The following is a 23,770-nucleotide window of genomic DNA, read 5'->3' on the forward strand; positions in this document are numbered from 1 at the left end:
TGCCTTAATAGCCCTTTTTATCCAAGCACATCAAAGGACTTTGCCTCCAAACAGAGGCATGAGGTGGTATTCTGCCTGGTTCACAGATGTATACACAGAGGCATAAGGAATGGTAGAGAAGAGGAATACATAGTATTTGACAGGTTTCAGAGTAACAGCCGTGTTAGTCTGTATTCGCAAAAAGAAAAGGAGTACTTGTGGCACCTTAGAGACTAACCAATTTATTTGAGCATGAGCTTTCGTGAGCTACAGCTCACTTCATCGGATGCATACCGTGGAAACTGCAGCAGATATTATATACGCACAGAGATCATGAAACAATACCTCCTCCCACCCCACTGTCCTGCTGGTAATAGCTTATCTAAAGTGATCATGAAGTTGGGCCATTTCCAGCACAAATCCAGGTTTTCTCACCCTCCACCCCGCTACACACAAACTCACTCTCCTGCTGGTAATAGCCCATCCAAAGTGACAATGGGAAGAGAGTTGTCACTTTGGATGGGCTACTACCAGCAGGAGAGTGAGTTTGTGTGTAGGGGGGTGGAGGGTGAGAAAACCTGGAGTTGTGCTGGAAATGGCCCAACTTGATGATCACTTTAGATAAGCTATTACCAGCAGGACAGTGAGGTGGAAGGAGGTATTGTTTCATGATCTCTGTGCGTATATAATATCTGCTGCAGTTTCCACAGTATGCATCCGATGAAGTGAGCTGTAGCTCACGAAAGCTCATGCTCAAATAAATTGGTTAGTCTCTAAGGTGCCACAAGTCCTCCTGTTCTTTTCACATAGTATTTGTTTTACTATGAATATATACTTCGTAACGCCAAGGAAGCATAAGAGGGGAACAGCGTAACATACATAGGTTTGCGGTCTTTCATTCAGCCCTACATCTCATATGAAGCTATGTAGAAATAACAGAACATCTAGGTACCTATAGGAAATAGAAAAGGTAAAGATCTGCCAAGTGCTGAGCACCCCGACCTTCTTTTGAGCTCAATGTTCTTTCCAGGATGGAGTCTCGAGATGGCCTGATGTGCCTGGAGCTAACTCCCCCTTCTCACTCCAAAAGCAAATGGAGCTGTCTGCTCTGGAGTTTACAGTCAAGTGAAATCTTGATATCAGGGGCCCAGAGGAGAGCTGCCTCTTTGGAATGATGATGTGATTTGGATTTGGAAAGAGGACCTGCACTAGTTCTGTTTCCCTCTGTGTTTTTATTGTCACCCTCTGAGAGATTTAACCCTTTGGGTTATGCTTCCTAGCAGAGATTTGCCTGGCAGTATCAGATGTTGCACCACCAACTTGTTTCCTTCCTGTTTAGGAGGTTAAAAAACAACAAACAAACACAAGGCGACTCGGGTCTCTCTAATCAAAGAGTAAAAATGAGGTTTTGGGGGCAGAGGTTTGTTTTCTACAAAGACTCAGTTCGTTCCTACGTTAGCTTTCTCGCTACATCACCAGGTATTCTTGCCGAAGTGAGGAGATGGGACATCATATCTCTTGACAGTACACACTCCCATCAAAGTGAGTGAGGGGGAACCAAGTGTCTCCCCCTTTCCTCTCCCCAGAGAGATGGGGCCAGGCTACTTAGAGAGTCTTCACCACTTTCTGGTTTCGTTGTGTTCTTAACTTGGCATCATTCCCTCCCTCCTTCCCTCCCGCAAGAACCCTCCCCGCAGGTCACCAGCGAGAAGACTGGAAGACACCACAGTGCTATTGCTGTTGTACTGATGCTGTGGCAATACTGAGCGCTTAATGCACCAGCACTCAGCTGTGAGGAGCACATCCTTCCACCTCTGCAGCCTGCTCCTGGAAACAGGGCATGGCACACACCCAGAGGAGACTTCCCAGAGCCCTAAGCTCCAGCCAGCTGGGAGATGCCTGCACTAAAGCCACAGCAGAGCGAGTTCTTCTCTTGGGAAAGCAGCAAAGGCATGTCTTTCTAACCCTCGTTGCAGCACTGGTGGGTTATCTTTCGTGTCACCAGTGTGTTATGACCGCGAAGAGAATCTGCAGCGCCATGGAGAAGCAAGGCAGCTGTGCCACGCTGTAGGCCACCGAGCGTGTGGGAGCTTTCAGCCGCAGGAGGTAGGCCACGGTGTGAACTATCCGCCCCACACAGAAGATCAGGAAGTGGATCCTTGCCACGATGAGATTGGGGTCCAGCAGGGAGTAGATGGCCCCAAGGAAGAGGAAGGGGAAAATGTTCTCCATGTCATTGCGATGGGCCCTGGAAATGTGAACAGAACAATTCAGGCTTATGGGGCTGCCTTGCAGTTCATTCCCTCCCACCAATCACTGAGCTGCCCAATTCTTCTTCCCACCCCATCCCCATACACAAGTCAGCCCATATTGCTGCCCCTGCCTTTCTGGACTGGATGGACTCTCCCTTGGCAGCCTATCCGTACAGCGCGAGAATGGGATGGATGGGTTGCTGTTAGGTGGAATGCCATGGACTACTGGTGAGGAGTAAGCAGCAGAAACAAATGAGCGAAGAAATGAAGAGTTGCCAGGATTTTCAAAGGGGCCTGGTACCCAACTCCAGCTGGATTTCAGTGGGAGTTAGGCACCTAACTTCTTACCCAGGATCTTTTTAAGGCAAGCGTTCTTAGTGATGAAAAACGGGGGGAGGGGGGGACTGACTGATTTTAGAGCCTACAGTAAGACACATTTTTCCTACTAAACTCCCCCTACCCCGCCCCAATGGAAGAGTTTATGAAACAAGGACAAAGCAATGCTTCCCAGAAGCTGGGGAAACCAAAATCCTGGCTGAAACATACTCACTATGTCAGCACACAGACGTGTGTAAATTTTTCCAAATTTCCCATGAGAAGCCAAAAGGAAATTGAAGATCATCCAAGCTTTTACTAATTTTTGGATGCAAGTTTCCCTGGCTCTGCCCCTGTACCCCCTCCTTTGGCTGGGGGAGAGTCTAACCGGGAAGTGTTGGGCAATCTTAAGTATAGGCAGTGCTGCCAGCTATCCCGAATTATACATAAAATAGTCACAGTTAAGATGACGGTCAAATTCATGATCGGTCAAATTCAATCCCACTCCCAGTTGAAGTCCATGGGAGTCTTTCCACTGGACTTAGTGAATACTGGACAGGATCTTTGCAACACATTCTCTCTTTGAGCCCCCCATCCTATAAGGTGCAGAGCGCCCTCAACTCCTACTGAAGTGATATGAGCTGAGGGTACTCTATACCTGATAGGATTGGGCCTCAAAAAATTAAAATTAGTGCAGGCCCCCTCCCAAAAGCCACTAGAAACGACCCTCCTTCACACTGCAGCTCCCAGCCTAAAGTGTTCGTTCATAGAGACCTTCCCCCACCCCCAAAACCCATGCATAGAATAATCTCCACTTCAACTCTGGCTTCTGCTGAATGAATTAGGGCACTCCCCAAGGATGGATCAGCTTTCCCCATGGATCAGCTTTCCCCCTTGTTTTCTGTGTCCTTGTTTATTTAGTCACTCAGTAGGTTCCTCTTTCCAGCCTGAAAAATCCCACTGCATTTGACAGGTAATTCTAACTTAATGCTGCTTTTGTTTGAGCTGAAACTGGTTGTATAAGCAGGGTCAGCAGAAGGAGTGGAGACGGTACAGGAAATAGGAGCAGTTTATTTCTCAAGCCCAGGCTTATACCGCAAACCACTTACATTTGATACATTCACCTTTAAATGGTTTGTGATAGAGATGACAATGCACTTAGTCACCCACGAGTGGCTCAATATCCATAAGAGACTGGGGCCAGGGGGAAAAAATCCTAACACAAACAGTAACCAGGAATGGAATGCTGGAAATTCAGATGCAGCTCTGAGTTATGAGGCTTGGGCCAGTCTCTACAAAATACCTTGACAGGCAACCTGCAAAAGGAAAAGCTATTGGCTTCTTTGTGATCGGTCTGAGAGGCTGGAGAGGGTTTTGCTTCTATTTTTCTGCTTCCCCTGGTTGTTTTAGCTGGAGGTCTCATTAGGGGACCTAGAGCAATGGGGTGGGAGCTTTCTCAGCCCTTATCAGGAGATCATCATCCTTCCTTTCAACTCTCTGGTGGACACAGGCTTTACATCAGTGTTTAAAAGAGGTTTAGCGGTTGTCTTCTTTAACAAAAGAGGGGTGTTCTTACTACAGAATAACTAACATGCATTAGCTGTGTATAAAAACACAGTGGAGAGTGGGCACTGTGGTTTTACTGAGGATTAAAGTACTGTGGGGGGGTCAGCAGGGACAGGGGCTATAGGACTGACCTCACCTAGCCCAGCCAGCCCTACAGCTGGCCTTGTTAGCGAGATAACCCGTGTTTTGTTTTGTTTTGTTTTTTTCTTTCCAAGTACTTTAATGGATTCCATAACAATGAACAAGATTGAGTTTAGAACTGGATCACCTGGCCCTTTCTCTTCTTGTCTCCTCCCAGCTCAAAGTGCTTGCACCTCTGAATGGCCAGCACTCTTTTGGACCTGCAGTTGGGCTCCACACACTCAACCCTCAGCACCATCTTCTTCGTGGTCTTGGCCTTCTTACAGAAGATAGGCTTTGTCTGACCACCATAACCACTCTGCTTCCGATCATATCTCCTCTTTCCCTGAGCATAGAGAGAGTCCTTTCCCTTCTTGTACTGGGTCACTTTGTGGGGCCGGTGCTTGCCACATTTCTTGCATCAAGTCCTGCGGGTTTTGGGGACGTTCATCATCCTGCCAGCACAGCAGCGCCGTGTTAGTTCTCTCCCTGTTAAACTCTGCCCCCCAAACACCTGCATGTTAATGAGGACAGAGCCTTGAACAGTTTGACCAAAACAAAACCCTTCCTCTCTCAGTCAGGTTTCACTGGCTTGGTACCTGTGAAGTCAAAAGCCTACTGGGTCTCTAGTTATCCATAGAGTCTTCCAGGAAGGGAGGGTAGACCAGACCCAAATTGCTAGTGTTAAAAATAATCAGAAAAAAGGTGTCCTTTTTCCCATCAAAGAAGAAGAGTAGAAACCCATTTTCCTGTCCCATTGCATGTCAGCTTTAAAATAACTCCTTCCCCTTATCCCCCAGAGATGACTGGTATTTCAGTGTACAAGCCCTTGTTTAGACTGCAAGCTCTTTGGGGCAGGGACTCTTTTTGTTCTGTGTCTGTATAACACCTAGCACAATGGGGCCTTGGTCCATGACTGGGACTCCTAGGTGCTACCACGATACAAATGAGCACAGCTGGTCAAATTTGGAGTTTCCATCCCATGGATAATTCCTGGATTTTAAATATGGTTTAATCTCAAATCAGGACAGAAAGTTGAAGTGTGTTGCTTCAGTTTGTATGAGATAGGACATTGTGTCACAATGTAATGGGCTAAAGCATGACATGAGACATGGCACATGGCACATCAGCACTACATGGCATGACGGCATCACAACGGGACCCTGCATCATAGCCTGACATATCACACTCCGACATCATTATGTCACGGTAGGATACGAAGACTCATGATGTTCTGAGCCAAGAGGTGACATTACATCACTACTATAATACTACAACAAAAGTCAAATAAAACATTGATAAATGATCACAAAAACCTACACATTCCCACAAACATTCCGATTCTGTCAAATCAGTATTTTCTAGGGCTGTCAAGCAATTAAAAAAATTAACCGCGATTAATCGTGCGATTAATCACGTTGTTAAACAATAATAGAATACTATTTATATAAATATTTTTGAATGTTTTTCACATTTTCAAATATATTGATTTCAATTACAATACAGAATACAGAGTGTACAGTGTTCACTTTATATTTATTTTTGATTACAAAAATATTTGCACTGTAAAAAAGCAAAAGAAATAGTATTTTTCAATTCACCTAATACAAGTACTGTAGTGCAATCTCTTTATCATGAAAGTTGAACTTACAAATGTAGAATTATGTACAAAATATAACTGCATTCAAAAATAAAACAATGTCAAACTTTAGAGCCTAAAAGTCCACTCAGTCCTACTTGTTGTTTAGCCAATCGCTCAGACAAACAAGTTTGTTGACATTCACAGGAGATAATGCTGCCTGCTTCTTGTTTACAATGTCACCTGAAAGTGAGAATATGCATTCGCATGGCACTGTTGTAGCCAGCGTTACAAGATATTTAAGTGCCAGATGTGCTAAAGATTCATATGTCCCTTCATGCTTCAACCACCATTCCAGCGGAAATGCTTACATGCTAATGAGGGGTTCTGTTCGATAACTATCCAAAGCGGTGCGGACCGACACATGTTCATTTTCATAATTTGAGTCAGGTGCCACCAGCAGAAGATTGATTTTCTTTTTGGGTGGTTTGGGTTCTGTAGTTTCCCGCATCTGAGTATTGCTCTTTTAAGACTTCTGAAAGCATGTTCCATACCTCGTCCCTCTCAGATTTTGGAAGGCACTTCAGATTCTTGAACCTTGGGTTGAGTGCTGTAGCTACCTTTAGAAATCTCACATTGGTACCTTCTTTGTATTTTGTCAAATCTGCAGTGAAAGAATTCTTATAACGAACAACATGTGCTGGGTTATCATCAGAAACTGTTATAACATGAAATATATGGCAGAATGTGGATAAAACACAGAGCAGGAGACATACAATTCTCCCCCAAGGAGTTCAGTCACAAATTTAATTAACGCATTATTATTTTAATACGTGTCATCAGCATGGAAGCATGTCCTCTGGAACGGTGGCCGAAGCATGAAGGGGCATACAGCTGTTTAGCATATCTGACACGTAAATACCTTGAAACGTCGGCTACAACAGTGCTATGCAAATGCATGTTCTCACTTTCAGGTGACATTATAAATAAGAAGCGGGCAGCATTATCTCCTGCAAATGTAAACAAACTTGTTTGTCTGAGCGATTGGCTGAACAAGAAGTAGGCATGGGTGGACTTGTAGGCTATAAACAAACATTGATTTGTTTTTGAGCGCAGTTATGTAACAAAACCCCCTACATTTGTAAGTTGTGCTTTCACGATAAAGAGATTGCACTACAGTACTTGTATGAGGTGAATAGAAAAATACTTTCTTTTGTTTATCATTTTACAGTGCAAATATTTGTAATAAAAATAACAGAGTGAGTACTGTACATTTTGTATTCTGTGTTGTAATTGAAATCAATATATTTGAAAACATAGAAAAACATCCAAAATATTTAACAAATTTCAATCGATATTCTATTCTTTAACAGTGTGATTAAAACTGCAATTAATCGCGATTAATTTTTTTTGAGTTAATCGCGTGAGTTGACTGCCATTAATCGTCAGCCCTAGTATTTTCCCTAACAGAAAACTCTTCTGTTGGAATTTTTTTGACCAGCTCTAGCAATAAGCCTTAAGCAATAAGGCTTTGAAAACCTGGATTTTAGAGGTTTCATCCTAGTCTCTAGTCAACGCTGGCCTTTTCTGTAGCATGGCAAGCCTTAGCAGGAGTGCATCCTACTCATCCGCACCATGCTGCCCTCTGGCCATGTTATTAGCTAACTTGGCATGCCTAGGTCTCCAAGGCAAGGGTGGGGTGAGGACGGACAGTGAGAGCCCGGTACTTTGAGCATCTGCACTGACGCAGAAATGCTGGGAAGAGGGATCTGGATGACAGGCCTCAATGCCTGGCAGCTGCTTCCAATCACCACATCCCCAATTCTGAGGGAGACGGAGCGTGCGCCAAAGCAACCCAGTCACCATTTCCTGTCTCCCCATCCTCACTCCAGACCCGTAAATGCGGATATTATGTAAACACGACAACCACAGCCCGTGGCCAACACCTCAATCAAGCCATTTCCTGCCCCGAGCTATCCAGGCATGGGAAGGCAGCCACTGAGTCTGTTTATTTTTAATGAAGGTTTTATCTGCTGGCTAAAAGGCCCAACCCTACTCCCCAGTTACCCTCACCTGGGTGACTCTGTGCCAAAATCTCTCGCTTCCTAAGTGCCTTTTGCTCAGTAACTTTCTCCTGGAGCCTGCCTTGGTAGCTGTCAGGGTTCCCTCCCCACTCTGAACTCTGGGGTACAGATGTGGGGACCCACACGAAAGACCCCCTGAGCTTATTTCTACCAGCTTAGGTTAAAAACATCCCTAAGGCACAAATCCCTTGTCCTTGGACGGACGGTATGCTGCCACCACCAAGTGATTTAGACAAAGATTCAGGGAAAGGCCCACTTGGAGTTCCTATTCCCCCAAAATATCCCCCCAAACCTCTACACCCCTTCCTGGGGAGGCTTGAGAATAATATCCTCACCATTTGGTACAGGTGAGCACAGACCAAACCCCTGGGACACTGAAAATCAATCAAGTTCTTAAAAGAAACATTTTATTACAAAAAGTAAAAGCATCACCTCTGTAAAATCAAGATGGAAGGCAGTTTTACAGGGAAAAATAAAAAGATTTAGGATACAGAGAATTCCCCTCTAGGGTTAGTTTCAAAGTTACAAAAAACAGGAATAAACCTCCCTCTAGCAAAGGGAAAATTCATAAGCTAAAACAAAAGATAACCTAACCCGCCTTGCCTGGCCTTACTTACTATTTTTGTAATATTAGGGAATTGTTCAGGATTGTTTGGAGGAGATGGATTTCTGCCTGGCCCTCTCAGTTCCAAGAGAGAACCCCCCTAAACAAAGAGCCCAAACAAAGCTGCCTCCCCCCCACCCCCTGTATTTGAAAGTATCTTCTTTCCCCATTGATTCTTTTGGTCAGGTGCCAACCAGGTTATTTGAGCTTCTTAACCCCTTACAGGTAAGGGGGAATTCTAGACTACTCTTGGCTGTATGGTTCTGACAGTAGCTAAACTCTGTGGGCTAAATTCTTCTCTTGGTTACACCAGTGTAAATCCAGAGCAACTCCCCATAGCCTGGGCAGTCTGGCCACGTTGCACACTGGGTGGTCTCCATGAGAAATGGCAGAGTGGGGGGGCAGTCCGGATTTTTTAAGTGCAGGTACTCCCCCCACACCAGTATGGCTCTACCCCAGAGGCTTGACCTGCCCTGGTGCGTTTCTGTATAAAATGGCATCCTCCATGTGGCATGGCCTTGCATGTTCAGTGTGCGTGAGGTCAAAAGTGTGGTCCCGCCCCATTGTTCCACATGGATGCATACAATTATTTGGTTAAGTCTCTCTTACACACACAAATCTGAAATCACAGACTCCTCAGTGAGCTGGTAGGAATAGCAGGTTTCTTATCCTCCCTGTGGGCAGACACTAAAGGGCAACCTGTTCTCACACAAAAAGCCGCACCATTACGGGGCATTTCCCCACTTCCATAAGCAACCCATCCCCAGAGCACACACCTCCGGCTCTGTACTTTTACTGCAGCAGGCCTGAAAGGCAGGCCCCCAAATCCTTTGCTTACAAATCCTTTCCAGTTCCAGCTGTATATTAGTAAACAACTATAAATCTCCCCACACCCAACTCATTTCGCCTCTGTTTCTGCGTCATGCAACCAGTTTCTCCTCTGGCGTACTGGAGGTCATGGAGAAAGGACGGTTAACAGCACCCAAGCTGCTGAGCCAGCCCTCAGCTCAACAAAAATAAACTCTCAGGCACTAGCCATGCCAGCACATAGCGTCCTCCCAGACAGACTTCAGCAGGAGAAAAGGAAAGAAACAAAGGCAGCTTTTTGGCCAACTCTAATGCCCGGGGCTCCTTATAAGGCTGTGGGATTCCAGACTCTCTGCTTGTTTTCTTTCAGGTCTCGCTGTTGGGCTCTCTCCAGTCCTTTTGTGGCTCACTTTACACAACTCCTAACCACAGCCATCTCCTACTCCCGCGTCATGCTGCTGGGGCTCGAGGGAAAGTCAGGCTTCGTCTTCACTTGGAAAAGAGTTTGTAACATGGAGTTAGTTAACACACAGCAGTTGTCTCTAAGCTCTAAGCTCTCCTTGGGGTTTACTTTGACCAGCCAGCAAGGGTTAAAATTACTCCTGCCTTGCCTTCACTCGGGCTACGTCTTCACTGCCAACATAAGGGGATTTTAACGTTCCCTTCAGTTATCTCACTGAAAATTCCAGTGGAGGCCATTTCTACTGAGCCTTTTGATGTAGCGAGGTGAAATCAAACCCTGTGCCCCATGGCAGAGCTTGCTTTGACACATCACAATTATAACTACAGAACCTTGTCTGCATTAGCATTTTACAGTGACCTGGCTAACACACACACACACACACACACACACACACACACACACACACACACACACACACACACACAAGCTTAGGGCAAGCCTACACTACAAAATTAAGTTGACCTAAGTTACGTCAACATACAGCCACTGCAGCAATTAAATCGCATTTGCACGTCCACACTAAGCTCCTTGTGTCGGTGGTGCGTGTCCTCACCAAGAGCGTTTGCACCAATTTAAGGTGCGGGGAATTGTGGGACGGCTTCTGAAAGGCAGCCACAGTTGATGTAAGCAACACAGTGTCTGCACTGACACTGCATCCACCTAACTACATCGACTTAAGCTCTTTGCCTCTCGCGGAGGCGGCATTAGTAAGTCGGTGTGACGGGCGAGTTACATCGGTGGGAGCGACATTTTAGTGTAGATGCTTACAGTTAGGTCACCCATCAGTTATCTCACTGAAAATTCCAGTGGAGGCAACGCTAAGCTGAACCCTAAGCTGCTTTATGTCAACCTAACTCTGTAGCGCAGACTAGGCCTTAGCTATGGTTTTGCTGTCATGTAACACCAAGTTCCTTAATACAGGTTTAAAATTCCTCGTGAAGATACAGCGGCTGTGGGTTAATACACTAGCCTGCCACCATTTGGAGAGCTGGGTTCAAATCTAGCCAGGAGCACAAGTGAGCTCAGGTTCGGGGTGGGGGGGGGTCGGTCTCAACCTCGTTTGTACCGATTAGAGGCAAAACCAACATGCAATGTGACATCACTGACGGTCTCCTCTTAGACCTAGGACTGAAACAGTGACCAAGGTGCACTGGCAGAATTGTGTGGGAGCCCAGAGCATTCCTAGTCATGGACTGAGCTATTGTCAGAGCTGTGCAGGGATTAGTGAAGATTTGAGTCTGGCAGAGCTGGGGGTGTTGGGGGAACCTTAGTGCATTAATTCAAGACATGTCCACAGTCATCTGGGACACTCTGAAAATCTGGACCCTAAGGAGCCAGTTATAATGGGACCCTCGGGGTTGATGGCTTTAGGACCCCAGGCATGAATCCATCCATGTTTCATGAGCCAGTGCCTCCATTTCATATTTAACTAGCCCCAGCACAAGGAGCTGATGGGATCCTGCTTCAGGCTTCCGTTGATCAATCCACGTAGGTAATTGCCAAATTAATGAGCCCTACACTTTGCCTTTCCCATGATACCGAGCAGCTGCTGAGGAGCATTTCACCACATGCTGGCCAATGGAATTCACAGTACAGAACTTGCCTGCGGCATCGCTCCACGTCTGGGTCCTCTCGAAAGTACTGCAGCCCTCCGTTCCTCAGGGCGTCCTCTGGATTGGCGAAAGCCTGGAAGAAAGAATTGCCATCTCAGAGGCGTGAGAAGGTGCTTCCCACCAAGACTCACGGGAGTCTGAGGTGTAGAGCCCTGCGCAGATAGGACATTTGTATCTGCAGCTGATCAGCGGCTAGCCGCGGATTTGCAGGGCTCCAGAGCAAAGACGCTAAGTGCAATCAAGTTTGCTGCACAGTGCTAAGGTTGCTCAGTGAAAAGGGAGCCAGGAAATGGGGAGTTAATGTTCCCATGGCAAGGCCAGCTCCCTGTGCTGCTCCTAGCATGTAGGAGGTGATCCCTTTCTGTTCCTCATTAAATGTGCAGCTTTTACGCAGAGTCTTGGGACCCAGTCCTGCCAAGTCCCCTGTGCGCGATTAATTCAGTCACATGCTCTGACAAGCATTCGCAGGATCCAGCTCTTTGGCTGAGACTGTCAAAGCTGTTTAGGGATTTGGAGACCCAGGCCCAGCTCCTCAGAGGTATTTAGGGGCCTCATCTGCCTCTTTGGGCACCACTGACATTTTCAAAACAGCCCTCAGCTGCCACCCAGCCCCATAGGTACCAAGATCCCCATGGTGTTTACGTTTCCACCAATCAGTATTTGAAATGCTGCCTAAGCCGTGATGTTGACCCACAGCGAGCAAGCTGCTCAGAGCCCTTGCTGAAGCCTAAGCCACACAGGGCCAAAACACAGGAATGCCTATCCTGCCAATGGGACCCATCAGCGTGCTCTACCCCCAGACCCGATCCCTGTCAGACCCCCATTGCCAGAGGGCTGGATACAGACCGCCAATAGGGATGTGGGAGTGGGGGACAGCACAGCATCCCACAAAGAGACAACTGGGGGCACAGGGAAACTGGGATTTAGTTAAGGATTGATCCCCAACTTGATTTAGTTGGGGATTGGTCCTGCTTTGAGCAGGGGGTTGGACTAGATGACCTCCTGAGGTCGCTTCCAACCCTGATAATCTATGATTCCATGATTCTACGACAGGAAGAGCATGAGAGAAACACACACGCAGTGTTGGCTTCTAGGGCATGGACTATCTGAGTGGCTAACTTGGCTTTGGAGCCTAGCTCCAGAAGATGGAGGCACCTATCTCTGACCTGTCAGCCAGGGGCACCACGTCAGCTCTTAAGAGATCTAAGCCCCCTCCTTGGCATTTCACTCCTGTCTAGCTTAGATGAGTTGCATTAGGCACCTAATGCTCCCCTGCATTGACTGGGGAGCCGAGACACCTTGCTTGGGGCTGAGAATTCCACTGGGCAGCCAGCTGCCTAAGCACTGCAACGCCGAGCAGAACAATGTTTAAGTACCTTAGTGGGAATTTGTACCGGAACTGGTACTGGGGCCCGATCTTCAAAAGTCAGTGGGACTTGGAAGAATCTCAGCCCTAGCGTTTATTGCACCCAGCAGAGGTGACAGCTGTTCCTCGGAGTTTCCATTCTCACCCCCTTTTCCAGTTGCTTACAATATAGTCTGAAGCTTTTGGGGGCTGAAGTTTTCCAGACTTGGGGTGAAATCCTGGCCTCGCTGGAGACAGTGCGAAACTCCCACTGACTCCAGGGGGACCAGGATTTCCCCCTTTTCACTCGTTTGTTCGGCAGTTCAGGGAGGAGGAAGTGATCGTCTCAAAAGGCTGAGCTGTATGCGAGGGTGAGAAGGAACTCACATATTTCTACTGTCAACATGTCAACACCACCTTCAAACAGAGCCCAAGCAAGGGAGAGCAAGACAGTTCTGAGCAACCAGGATTGTAATCAAATTCAAAGGCGACACCTGGGAGGGACAAGAATGATCAGATGCTCCTGGGGGTGGCACATTCAGCAGGGAACCGCAGCAGCAAAAGGAGCAGAGCGCGGGGTCGCCCTGCCCCCAGCCCTTCCACGCAGCTGTATCTCCTGTCTGGGTCCATACAGCCCCACCAGAGGACAGGCCTGGAGGCAGCACAGCCTCACCGGAGGACAGAGCTCGGGGCTGGGCTAGGGGTGGGTACAGCCGCACTGGAGGAGTTGCTGGGGGGGAGCCACCTGGCAACCCCACATTCTGCTCCTTTCGCTGCTGCGGTTCCCAGGAGAGCCCTGCGGTTCAGGGAAAGGAGCACAACGTGCCACACCGGCAGCTCTTCCAGCGCAGCTGTACTGGTACCAGCCCTGGCCCTGTCCTCCGGCTGTGCTGTGCGGACCCCTGACTGGAGATGCAGCTGCGTGGAAGGGCTGCGGGATTTTTGTTTCTTTGTTTTAGAAGTAGAGCTGTAATACAATTTCCTGAACTGGCATTTGGTTAAATTGCTTGAACTTGCTGTTTGAGCCCTAACCCCGTTACATACATCAGGGCTACAGCACAGAAGTGCCAGGTCCTCACCCTAGTTTTCACAGTGAGAAAGAGTCCTAAAAACAGGCCTGTTATTTAACACACACACACCACACACACACGGCTTGACCAGTTTCCAGTAAAAATTTTACTAACATTTTTGAACTGATTTATAGCAGACTTCTCTTTGTTGCAGGGCGTTCAGTTGGGATTTTTTTTTTAAAGGAAAAAGGACAGAATGTCCTAGCAAGAGGAGAAAAAACATGAGCTAATGTTTGACTGACTTCCGTAGACATGTGAGGCCAGCTTTTCTGCATGCACTAGGAGAATATTTCTGTTCTACTTCCCAACCCCAAAACAAGTTCCCTCTAGACATGTTTACCTCCTAAGAAGTTAGGTCCTCCTGTAACAAACACAGGTAGGAATTCAGCCTTTAAAATGCCACAAGCAGACTCATAGTTCACAGGTTGTTGGGGTTTTTTTTGCTATTCACTTAAACAACTTTTTAAAAATTAGTTTCTTACAGACAAACTGTCAAACTGATAGTTAGCGAATAGGCTGTTTCCAAAAGGAACTCACTTGCATGGCATTTTAGATTTGCAAATTACTGTTTATCTTTTTGAATCCTACTCTAAACATGTTGCAGATGAGAGGGAAATACTCACACACCACCCCAAGCTCATCTACTGCAGCTATAAAATAGTTTCCAACTTGCTTCAAAGCCTCAGTAAAACCAGTCAGCCACTATTTAAAGGAGCAAACTCAATACTAGCAGTTGCCGAAATGCTAACAGAAACCCCAAAGCAGTGCAGGCAGTTCTGGAGCGCAGAAAAGCTGGAACATACCTTCTTTCTGAGCCTCACTTGTCCTGTAATGATGGCAAGAACATACATTTTTATAATCAAGATCGTGCTGTAGAAAGTAAACGATGCAAAGACTTCGTTTTCCATCATTTTCTGGAAAGGTGGGAGAGGATTTGCGTTTCCTTAAGCAGGCTTCAGCCACTAGCGATCTCAGTTCAGAGATTGATTCTGTGAGAGAGGGGGAAGGATCACTGTTTTACTCAAGTCTAAACATAAACTTGTACACCCACAGACCGCCTCTTGCTTCGTACACCCAGCATTGCAACAGCTATTCAATTCTAAACCACTCAACCATATTTTAATTCCTCAGATCTATAGATACAAAAAATCCACAAGTAACAAAGAAAGACACCCCCCCCCCGCAAACACACATACTTTGAACTCTAGAACGGACCCATTCCACATTATTTTCATAACATATTGGTGACTCTGTGGATAGTTATAATAGCAAGCCCTAGCTCTTCTTCAGTGCTCCAGCTGGGACATTTTTGACAATATAGGTACATCAGTCAGGGGTGTTTGATCCCTGACCCACAGAGTTGTGCGCAGCAGTCTGCCCACATGCTAGCTTACCTGGTGTCACCCTCTTCCACAGGGGCCCTCTAGGTCCAGTCCTTCAAACCCTGCCAGCAGGGCTTTGCCCTCTCACTTCCAGCTTCAGGTCAGTGCTTGGATCAAAGTGAGGGTCACTCAGGCAGTTCCTGCTGACCCTTTAGCCACAAAAACTTGTGTAAAAAGAAAAGGAGTACCTGTGGCACCTTAGAGACTAACCAATTTATTTGAGCATAAGCTTTCGGGAGCTACAGCTCACTTCATCGGATGCATACTGTGGAAAGTGTAGAAGATCTTTTTATACACACAAAGCATGAAAAAATACCTCCCCCCACCCCACTCTCCTGCTGGTAATAGCTTATCTAAAGTGATCACTCTCCTTACAATGTGTATGATAATCAAGTTGGGCCATTTCCAGCACAAATCCAGGTTTTCTCACACACCCCACCCCACCCCCCACAAACCCACTCTCCTGTTGGTAATAGCTTATCTAAAGTGACCACTCTCCTTACAATGTGTATGATAATCAAGGTGGGCCATTTCCAGCACAAATCCAGGGTTTAACAAAAACGTCTGGGGGAGGGGAGGGTAGGAAAAAACAAGGGGAAATAGGTTACCTTGCATAATGACTTAGCCACTCCCAATCTCTATTCAAGCCTAAGTTAATTGTATCCAATTTGCAAATGAATTCCAATTCAGCAGTCTCTCGCTGAAGTCTGGATTTGAAGTTTTTTTGTTGTAATATCACAACTTTCATGTCTGTAATCGCGTGACCAGAGAGATTGAAGTGTTCTCCGACTGGTTTATGAATGTTATAATTCTTGACATCTGATTTGTGTCTATTTATTCTTTTACATAGAGACTGTCCAGTTTGACCAATGTACATGGCAGAGGGGCATTGCTGGCACATGATGGCATATATCACATTGGTGGATGTGCAGGTGAACGAGCCTCTGATAGTGTGGCTGACGTTATTAGGCCCTGTGATTGTGTCCCCTGAATAGATATGTGGGCACAGTTGGCAACGGGCTTTGTTGCAAGAATAGGTTCCTGGGTTAGTGGTTCTGTTGTGTGGTATGTGGTTGCTGGTGAGTATTTGCTTCAGGTTGGGGGACTGTCTGTAGGCAAGGACTGGCCTGTTTCCCAAGATTTGTGAGAGTGTTGGGTCATCCTTCAGGATAGGTTGTAGATCCTTAATAATGCGTTGGAGGGGTTTTAGTTGGGGGCTGAAGGTGACGGCTAGTGGCGTTCTGTTATTTTCTTTGTTAGGCCTGTCCTGTAGTAGGTTACTTCTGGGAACTCTTCTGGCTCGTCAATCTGTTTCTTCACTTCTGCAGGTGGGTATTGTAGTTGTAAGAATGCTTGATAGAGATCTTGTAGGTGTTTGTCTCTGTCTGAGGGGTTGGAGCAAATGCGGTTGTATCGCAGAGCTTGGGTGTAGACAATGGATCGTGTGGTGTGGTCAGGGTGAAAGTTGGAGGCATGTAGGTAGGAATAGCGGTCAGTAGGTTTCCGGTATAGGATGGTGTTTATGTGACCATCGTTTATTAGCACTGTAGTGTCCAGGAAGTGGATCTCTTGTGTGGACTGGACCAGGCTGAGGTTGATGGTGGGATGGAAATTGTTGAAATCATGGTGGAATTCCTCAAGGGCTTCTTTTCCATGGGTCCAGATGATGAAGATGTCATCAATATAGCGCAAGTAGAGTGGGGCGTTAGGGGACAAGAGCTGAGGAAGTGTTCTAAGTCAGCCATAAAAATGTTGGCATACTGTGTGGCCATGTGGGTACCCATAGCAGTGCCGCTGATTTGAAGGTATACATTGTCCCCAAATGAAGTGAGCTGTAGCTCACAAAAGCTCATGCTCAAATAAATTGGCTAGTCTCTAAGGTGCCACAAGTACTCCTTTTTCTTTTTGCAAATACAGACTAACACGGCTGTTACCCAAAAACTTATGTGTCTCCCTGGGCCTCTTGAATCTGCTCTGACCAGTCTGTACAATTCCCCCCAGGGGCTGCTACTTCTCTGGAGTGATTTACCTGTCCTGGGATTTGCAGTAACTAGCCTCCCACTGATATTAATGCCTGGGGGAAACTCAGCTAGAATACAATCCTTCACTCACACAGACATACGGTTTCATAGCAATTCCCTGGGCCCAGGCGTCGGGCACATCTTGCTGTAATAGTCTCTTTAAATCTCCACATTTCCAAGGTTTCACCTCTGCCACAAACTTATTTGCTTTTGGAGGGCAGGGAGAGAGGGGAAGTGGGGGGTCTCAAATAAGCTATCCTGGTTTTCCTCGTAAACTGTGTCCACAATAAGAGCAGTATGCCAGCATGGTAGACTGGCGTTGCTATCCTGGCGAAGCACGCTTAGTGTACATCTGGCCTGGGCTAGCATTGTAGCTTTAATGTTTTCTGGACATTTTGGGTCCAGTCCTCCCCCTGTTTGAGGCAATGATAAAACTCCTGTTAAGGTGCATGGTGCAGGATCAGGTGCTATGTTTTCTCACTGTAGCACAGGGGTGGGCAAACTATGGCCTGGGGGCCACATCCTGCCCTTTAGACGTTTTAATCCAGCCCTTGAACTCCTGCCGGGGAGTGGGGTCCGGGGCTTGCCCTGCTCCGCATGGCTCCCGGAAACAGCGGCATGTCCCCCCTCTAGCTCCTATGCATAGGGGCAGGTAGGTGGGTCCACATGCTGCCCCCGCCCCAAGCGCCGCCACCGCAGCTCCCATTGGCCAGGAACCATGGCCAATGGGAGCTGCACGGGCGGTGCCTGTGGATGGGGCAGCGTGCAGTGTCGCCTGGCCGCTTCCCTGCATAGGAGCCGGAGTGGGGACATGCCGCTGCTTCTGGGAGCTGCTTGAGGTAAACACTGCCCAGAGCCTGCACCCCTGACCCCTTCCTGCACCCCAACCCCCTGCCCTAGTCCTGATCCCCCTCCTGCCCTCTGAGCCCCTTGGTCCCAGCTCAGAGCACCCTCCTGCATCCCCAATCCCTCATCCCCAGTCCCACCCCAGAGCCCACACCTCCAGCTGGAGCCCTCACCCCGCGCCCCGTACCTCAACCTCCTGCCCCAGTCCGGAGCCCCCTCCCACACCCTGAACTACTCATTTCTGGCCCTACCCCAGCGCCCTCAGCCCCTCCCGCACCCCACTCCCCAATTTCGTGAGCATTCATGGCCCACCATAAAATTTCCATACCCAGATGTGGCCCGAGGGCCAAAAAGTTTGCCCACCCCTGCTGTAGCAAGTACTGATGTGGTCTATAGTAGTACTTGGCCACATGATGGCTCAGGGCGGGGGAGTGGGAAAGGGCTAAGAAAAGGGCTCTACGGGGCTGGTACCAATCCAAACAGCATCACATTTTTAAAATACACATGCACGACTGCCCTCGTTCGATAAGAAAAAGCAACATGCACCCAACATGCCAGCAAGCAGGAATCAAACCACATCTTGATGGATCTGCAGTGGTTCTCAACCAGGGGTACGCGTACCCCTGGGAGTACGCAGAGGTCTTCCAGTGCATACATCAACTCATCCAGATATTTGCCTAGTTTTACAACAGGCTACATAAAAAACACTAGCAAAGTCAGTTTCCTACAGACAATGACTGCTTTATACTGCTCTATATACTATACACTGAAACGTAAGTACAATATTTATATTCCAGTTGGTGTATTTGATCATCATATAGTAACAATGAGAAAGTCAGCAATTTTCAGTAATAGTGTGCGGCGACGCTTTTGTATTTTTATGTCTGATTTTGTAAGCAAGTAGTTTTTAAGTGAGGTGTAACTTGGGGTACACAAGACAAATCAGACTCCTGAAAATAGTCTGGAAAGGCTGAAAGCCACTGATGTATAGTAGCAAAACCAGGTCTGGTCCTGAACCAGAGATTTATTTATGTAGAAATTGGGTAGATTCTTTTCTCTGCTTGGGTCACTAATCCAAGCTTCCTCCCACAGCTGAAGAGTGACCCAAGGACTCTAGCCCATCCCCAGGATATCACCAAGCCTGTTAAAGAGAACAAGGGAAGGGTGGGTTAAGCAGGATGTCTTGCTTCTCAGCCTCCCATCCCCAAGGAGTCATTAGACCCACAGTCTGACTGAGGTGGGGAAGCGGCCATGTTTGTTCTGTTCCTCAAATGTAACCTTGAAAAACAATGAGTTGCTTAGTGCTTTCCGGCTGGGATTAGAGCTGAGGAAGCCGTTTCTGTCTGGGCAATTCGTCATTCCAGGCCACGCTGCAGCCTTGCACACAAGTTTTATGCTCCGTAGGCCACAGCGGAGCAGAGACTCTTCCCTGCCCCCGTCCAACACAGCCTCCATTGTTGGGGGGTTATCTGTCCTGTGCAGTGCATCTGTCTGCTGTCCCCTCCCATGTTCACAGCATAGGGCTGGATCTATAAAACCCACCAACAGGCCAATCAAGCCCGAGAGCGGGAAATTCTCGGCCATTACTTATACATTGGAACTGCAGCTGCTCCTCTGGCAGTCAGAACAGCATCACCTCCTGCTGGCTGATCAGTCATTTCAAGGACGGGCCAAAGGTACCATGCCCAGGGCGGATTTGGTTTTTTTAAGCAATACCTGAGACTTGATGCATTTGGAAGGCAAGAAAACCAGGGCTTTTCCCAAGTAGCTTATGGGCCCCAGTTCAAAGATCCCAGGGTGGCAAGCGATCAGGTTGCACACGAAGGGTAGATTTTCAGAAGAGCTCACGGCCAGATTTCCCAGCACCTCCCACTGTGCTGCTTACGGCCAGGTTTTCAACAGAGCTCAGCACCCAGCATGCACCAAGCCCATCGAGCTCTGACCCATCTCGTTTGGGAGGGAGGGGGGCAGGCAGGACACAAGCCAGCAAGGGGCAGCTCATGAAGAGTGGGTCCCAGCAGCATGTGGTGCTGTGTTTAGTAAAACACCTGCCAGCAGGCCAAGCAACCCATTGGAGGTGGGCAGGAAAGGGGTACATATGTCTCCCAGCCAGCCCCAGAGCCACAGATGTTGAAAGGGTTAATCATTCCCCACTATCACATTCGGGGATCAGCAGCTTGTCAGCACCCACCCCCAGGTCACAGCCACACTGACTGCAAATGCCCGACTTTCTTTCCCCAGGAGCTCTGCAGCAAGGGGACGGAAAATTCCCTTTGCTGCTGGCCGTTTGCAAGGTGGAGAAACAATCCAGGCCAGGAGCCATAGGCCAGCCTAGGTATCAGCTCCACTTCCTCTGTGCTATTTACAGAGAAGAGGGGGCTAAATGACTTTGACTTCTAATTAGTTGGCAGATCGGAGAAACACACCAGCAAAGCAGAGGAAAGGGGAGCAACAGGAGACGTTCCCTTAGGAGCTCCTAGCCACCTGGGATTTTCAAGCCTAGACACAGACGATCAGATCCTCAGATGGTATAAATCAAGGCAACACAGTTAAACTCTGGGGAGTCATGCCAGCTAAGGATCTGACCAGAAATTCTTAGGGACAGTAGCTTCCTAGTCTGTATTCCCATTTCTGCTGCTCCCCCACAGCCCTTCCAAAGTAACCAGGATGTGGCACAAAGCATCAGCAATACCTGTAATCAGGTTCCCACCAGCAGACAAACTAGCTCGTCTCCTTGGCGCCCTGGGCGTGGCTAATTTCCTCCTCCTTGGCATTATAAAAGGGTCACCGGGAGGTCACAGGTGCCTTGGCGCCAGGGGCCAATTAACCCAGACAATGCACATAAATCATCCACGTACATTTAAATCAAGTGAAATAAACAGCATGCTGAGTTTATTTATGCATGGGTCGATAGGGGTAGATATAGACACGTGTATATATCATGCATATATATATATATTTAATGCCACAATCAGGTAGTACACATAACAACCTATAGTAAGCACATGGTTTTTTCTCTAACGTTACCCCTATTCCCACCCCATTTTTGATGCTCTCTCACATTGTCTCTTGTCTTCATTTGCTCTCAGTCCAACACTCCTGGAGCTCTGTTGATTTCAATGTGGCTTTGTGCTGGTGCAGAGGGCTGCCGTAGGATCATTATCGGTATTTCACACTTATATTGGATTAGAGCCTAGAGGCCAAGCAGGTCGGGGCCCAGTTGTGCTAGGGGCTGGGCGAACATACAGAAACAACAGACCCTGCCCCAAAGCACTTACAACTGAAAAGAGCTGCGCCTCTCGTTGCAGGATCACACTCTGCAGGGTCGAGCATTGACCGTGAGCTCTTTGGCCCAGATCCTCAAAGGGTGTGTAGGCTCCTAACTCCCCTGAAAACAATGGAGGTTAAGAACCTAAATACTTTTGAGGACCTGAGCCTTTGAGACTGGGGGCGTCTTCCCAGCTTTCATTTTATTCTCTAAGCGTGCTTAAACAACTTGCTATTAAAGGAACACTCTGGACACAGCATGTCCCTGTTCCACTTGCCTCCCACCTGGGTGAGGTACGCTGCAGCCTACGGGCCAAGCTCACTCTCAGCAACACTGGTATCAATTCAGAGCAACTCTGCAACTTACATGGAATGACTTTGGACTTACACTGGTGTAACAAAGGGTCTGATCCTGCCATGTTTACTCACATGAGTAGCCCTTACTCACAGGACTAATTCCATTGACATCCAAAGGGCTACTTAAGTGAGTAAAGACTGGTTTCTAAGAACACTGTGTAAGGAGTCAGGGACATTTCTTTGTTCTCTGTGTGTGTACAGTGCCTAGCAAAATGGGGTCCATGACTGGGGCTCCTAAGGCTACCTCAATACAGATAACAATAATTCATGCACTGGAATAGGGGCTGTGTCTGATTTACCTGTCCGTAAGGCACTGATACCACAGCCAGAAGTACGCTACAGAAGTAACGATAACGATCCCAGCCGTGCGCGGAAGGAGTTCATGATTAATTCATGGGGTTAGAATGACCCAGAGGATGAGGGGAAGGCAGTTTCAGATAAAAACAAAATAAATGACTGCACTTTGGAAGTGAACTAATTATTCTGGAACACAGTCACCTTCGTTCCAGAACACTGTGCACATGGGGAGTTACTTCGCCTGGAGCTATGCTCGGAAATTTCCCCTCCATGCAGACAAGGCTGACAAGAGAGGAGTGACTGGGAAATATATGCCTGGAAACGGAGGTATGCAAGTATGAATTTGAGTGGCATGGCGAAGAGTTAATCTCTCTGCTGCAAAGACCAGCCCAGCAATCAGACATGGAGGAGCTTGCAAGGCAGCTGAGTTTTAATAACCCAGGGTCACCTTAAACCAGCATTTCCGAAACGTTTGGAAAATAGAGCCCCACTCCAGGAAAACAAAACCCATCGCTCTCTCCTGCAACCCAGGCCTGCATTGTTAACAGCCTCCTCATCTTAATCTATGTTTTTAGGTGTTTGCACCCTGGCCCTTCCACCGGGAAATGGTGGTATAGATCTCCATACAGTCTTTTTCTTACTTGTTTTGGTGAGCAGTGAGATAGTTAACAACATTGATAATAAAGGGTATGTCTACACTACGAAATTAGGTTGAATTTATAGAAGTCGATTTTTATAGAAGCAATTTTATACAGTCGGTTGTGTGTGTCCCCACTAAGCGCATTAAGTCAGCGGAGTGCGTCCACAGTACCATGGCTAGAGTCGACTTTCAGAGCGTTGCACTGTGGGTAGCTAGCCCGCAGTCTCCGCCACCCATTGGAATTCTGGGTTAAGCTCCCAGTGCCTGATGGGGCAAAAACATTGTCGTAGGTGGTTTTGGGTACATATCGTCAGTCGCCCCTCCCTCCATGAAAGCAATGGCAGACAATCGTTTCACGCCTTTTTCCCGTGCAGACGCCATACTGCTTTCAGCAGATGGTGCAGTAGGACTGCAAACCATCGTCATCCACCGCTTCCGCTGCAACTTTGCTCTCCTGCAGACACCATACCACGGCAAGCATGGAGCCAGCTCAGATCACCATGGCAGTTATGAGCATTGTAAACATCTTGTGCATTATCCTGCAGTATATGCAGAACCAGAACCTGCAAAAGCAAGCAAGGAGGCGACGGCAGCGCGGTGACGAGAGTGATGAGGACATGGACACAGACTTCAAAATACGGGCTCCGGCAATTTGGACATCCTGGTAGCAATGGGGCAGGCTCAAGCCGTGGAACGCCGATTCTGGGCCCAGGAAACAAGCACAGACTGGTGGGACTGCATAGTGTTGCAGGTCTGGGATGATTCCCAATGGCTGCGAAACTTTCGCATGCGTAAGGGCACTTTCATGGAACTTTGTGACTTGCTTTCCCCTGCCCTGAAGCGCAAGAATACCAAGATGAGAGCAGCCCTCACAGTTCACAAGCGAGTGGCGATAGCCCTCTGGAAGCTTGCAACACCAGACAGCTACCAGTCAGTCGGGAATCAATTCAGAGTGGGAAAATCTACTGTGGGGCTGCTGTGATCCAAGTAGCCATCGCAATCACTGAGCTGCTGCTATCAAGGGTAGTGACTCTGGGAAATGTGCAGGTCATAGTGCATGGCTTTGCTGCAATGGGATTCCCTAACTGTGGTGGGGCGATAGACGGAACGCATATCCCTATCTTGGGACCGGACCACCTTGGCAGCCAGTACATAAACCACAA

The 23,770-nt window shown here is 47.7% G+C and overlaps 1 protein-coding gene and 1 pseudogene across 3 annotated transcripts; both read right to left on the reverse strand.

Moving 5' to 3' along the window:
• Positions 1-1,342: 1,342 nt before the first annotated feature.
• Positions 1,343-15,420, reverse strand: PTGES (prostaglandin E synthase). 2 transcript variants are annotated; one of them, XM_084649856.1, is made up of 4 exons: positions 15,192-15,420; positions 14,601-14,786; positions 11,373-11,455; positions 1,343-2,227 (listed from the first exon to the last, which is right to left on the reverse strand). In XM_084649856.1, the coding sequence occupies exons 2-4, from the start codon at positions 14,706-14,708 to the stop codon at positions 1,978-1,980; spliced, it is 441 nt and encodes a 146-aa protein (XP_084505982.1). In that variant the 5' UTR covers positions 14,709-14,786; positions 15,192-15,420; the 3' UTR covers positions 1,343-1,977. The 2 variants fall into 2 exon arrangements, with proteins under 2 accessions (XP_084505982.1, XP_084505983.1); XM_084649857.1 differs by lacking the exon at positions 15,192-15,420 and adding an exon at positions 14,994-15,042.
• Positions 4,290-4,701, reverse strand: LOC311531951 (large ribosomal subunit protein eL42 pseudogene; annotated as a pseudogene). Its single transcript has one exon. The product of its transcript is annotated as a large ribosomal subunit protein eL42 pseudogene (transcript).
• Positions 15,421-23,770: the final 8,350 nt, after the last annotated feature.

Source organism: Lepidochelys olivacea (assembly GCF_965140295.1).
Source record: "Lepidochelys olivacea isolate rLepOli2 genome assembly, chromosome: 16".
NCBI classification, from domain to species: domain Eukaryota; kingdom Metazoa; phylum Chordata; order Testudines; family Cheloniidae; genus Lepidochelys; species Lepidochelys olivacea.

Excerpts from the sequence above, each read along its gene's own strand:
- PTGES (XM_084649856.1), bottom strand. The coding sequence starts at position 14,708 with ATGATGGAAAACGAAGTCTTTGCATCGTTTACTTTCTACAGCACGATC. Across the intron at positions 11,456-14,600 it reads AAGTGAGGCTCAGAAAGAAG|GCTTTCGCCAATCCAGAGGA; the intron begins GTATGTTCCAGC and ends TCTTTCTTCCAG. Across the intron at positions 2,228-11,372 it reads GACGTGGAGCGATGCCGCAG|GGCCCATCGCAATGACATGG; the intron begins GCAAGTTCTGTA and ends TCACATTTCCAG.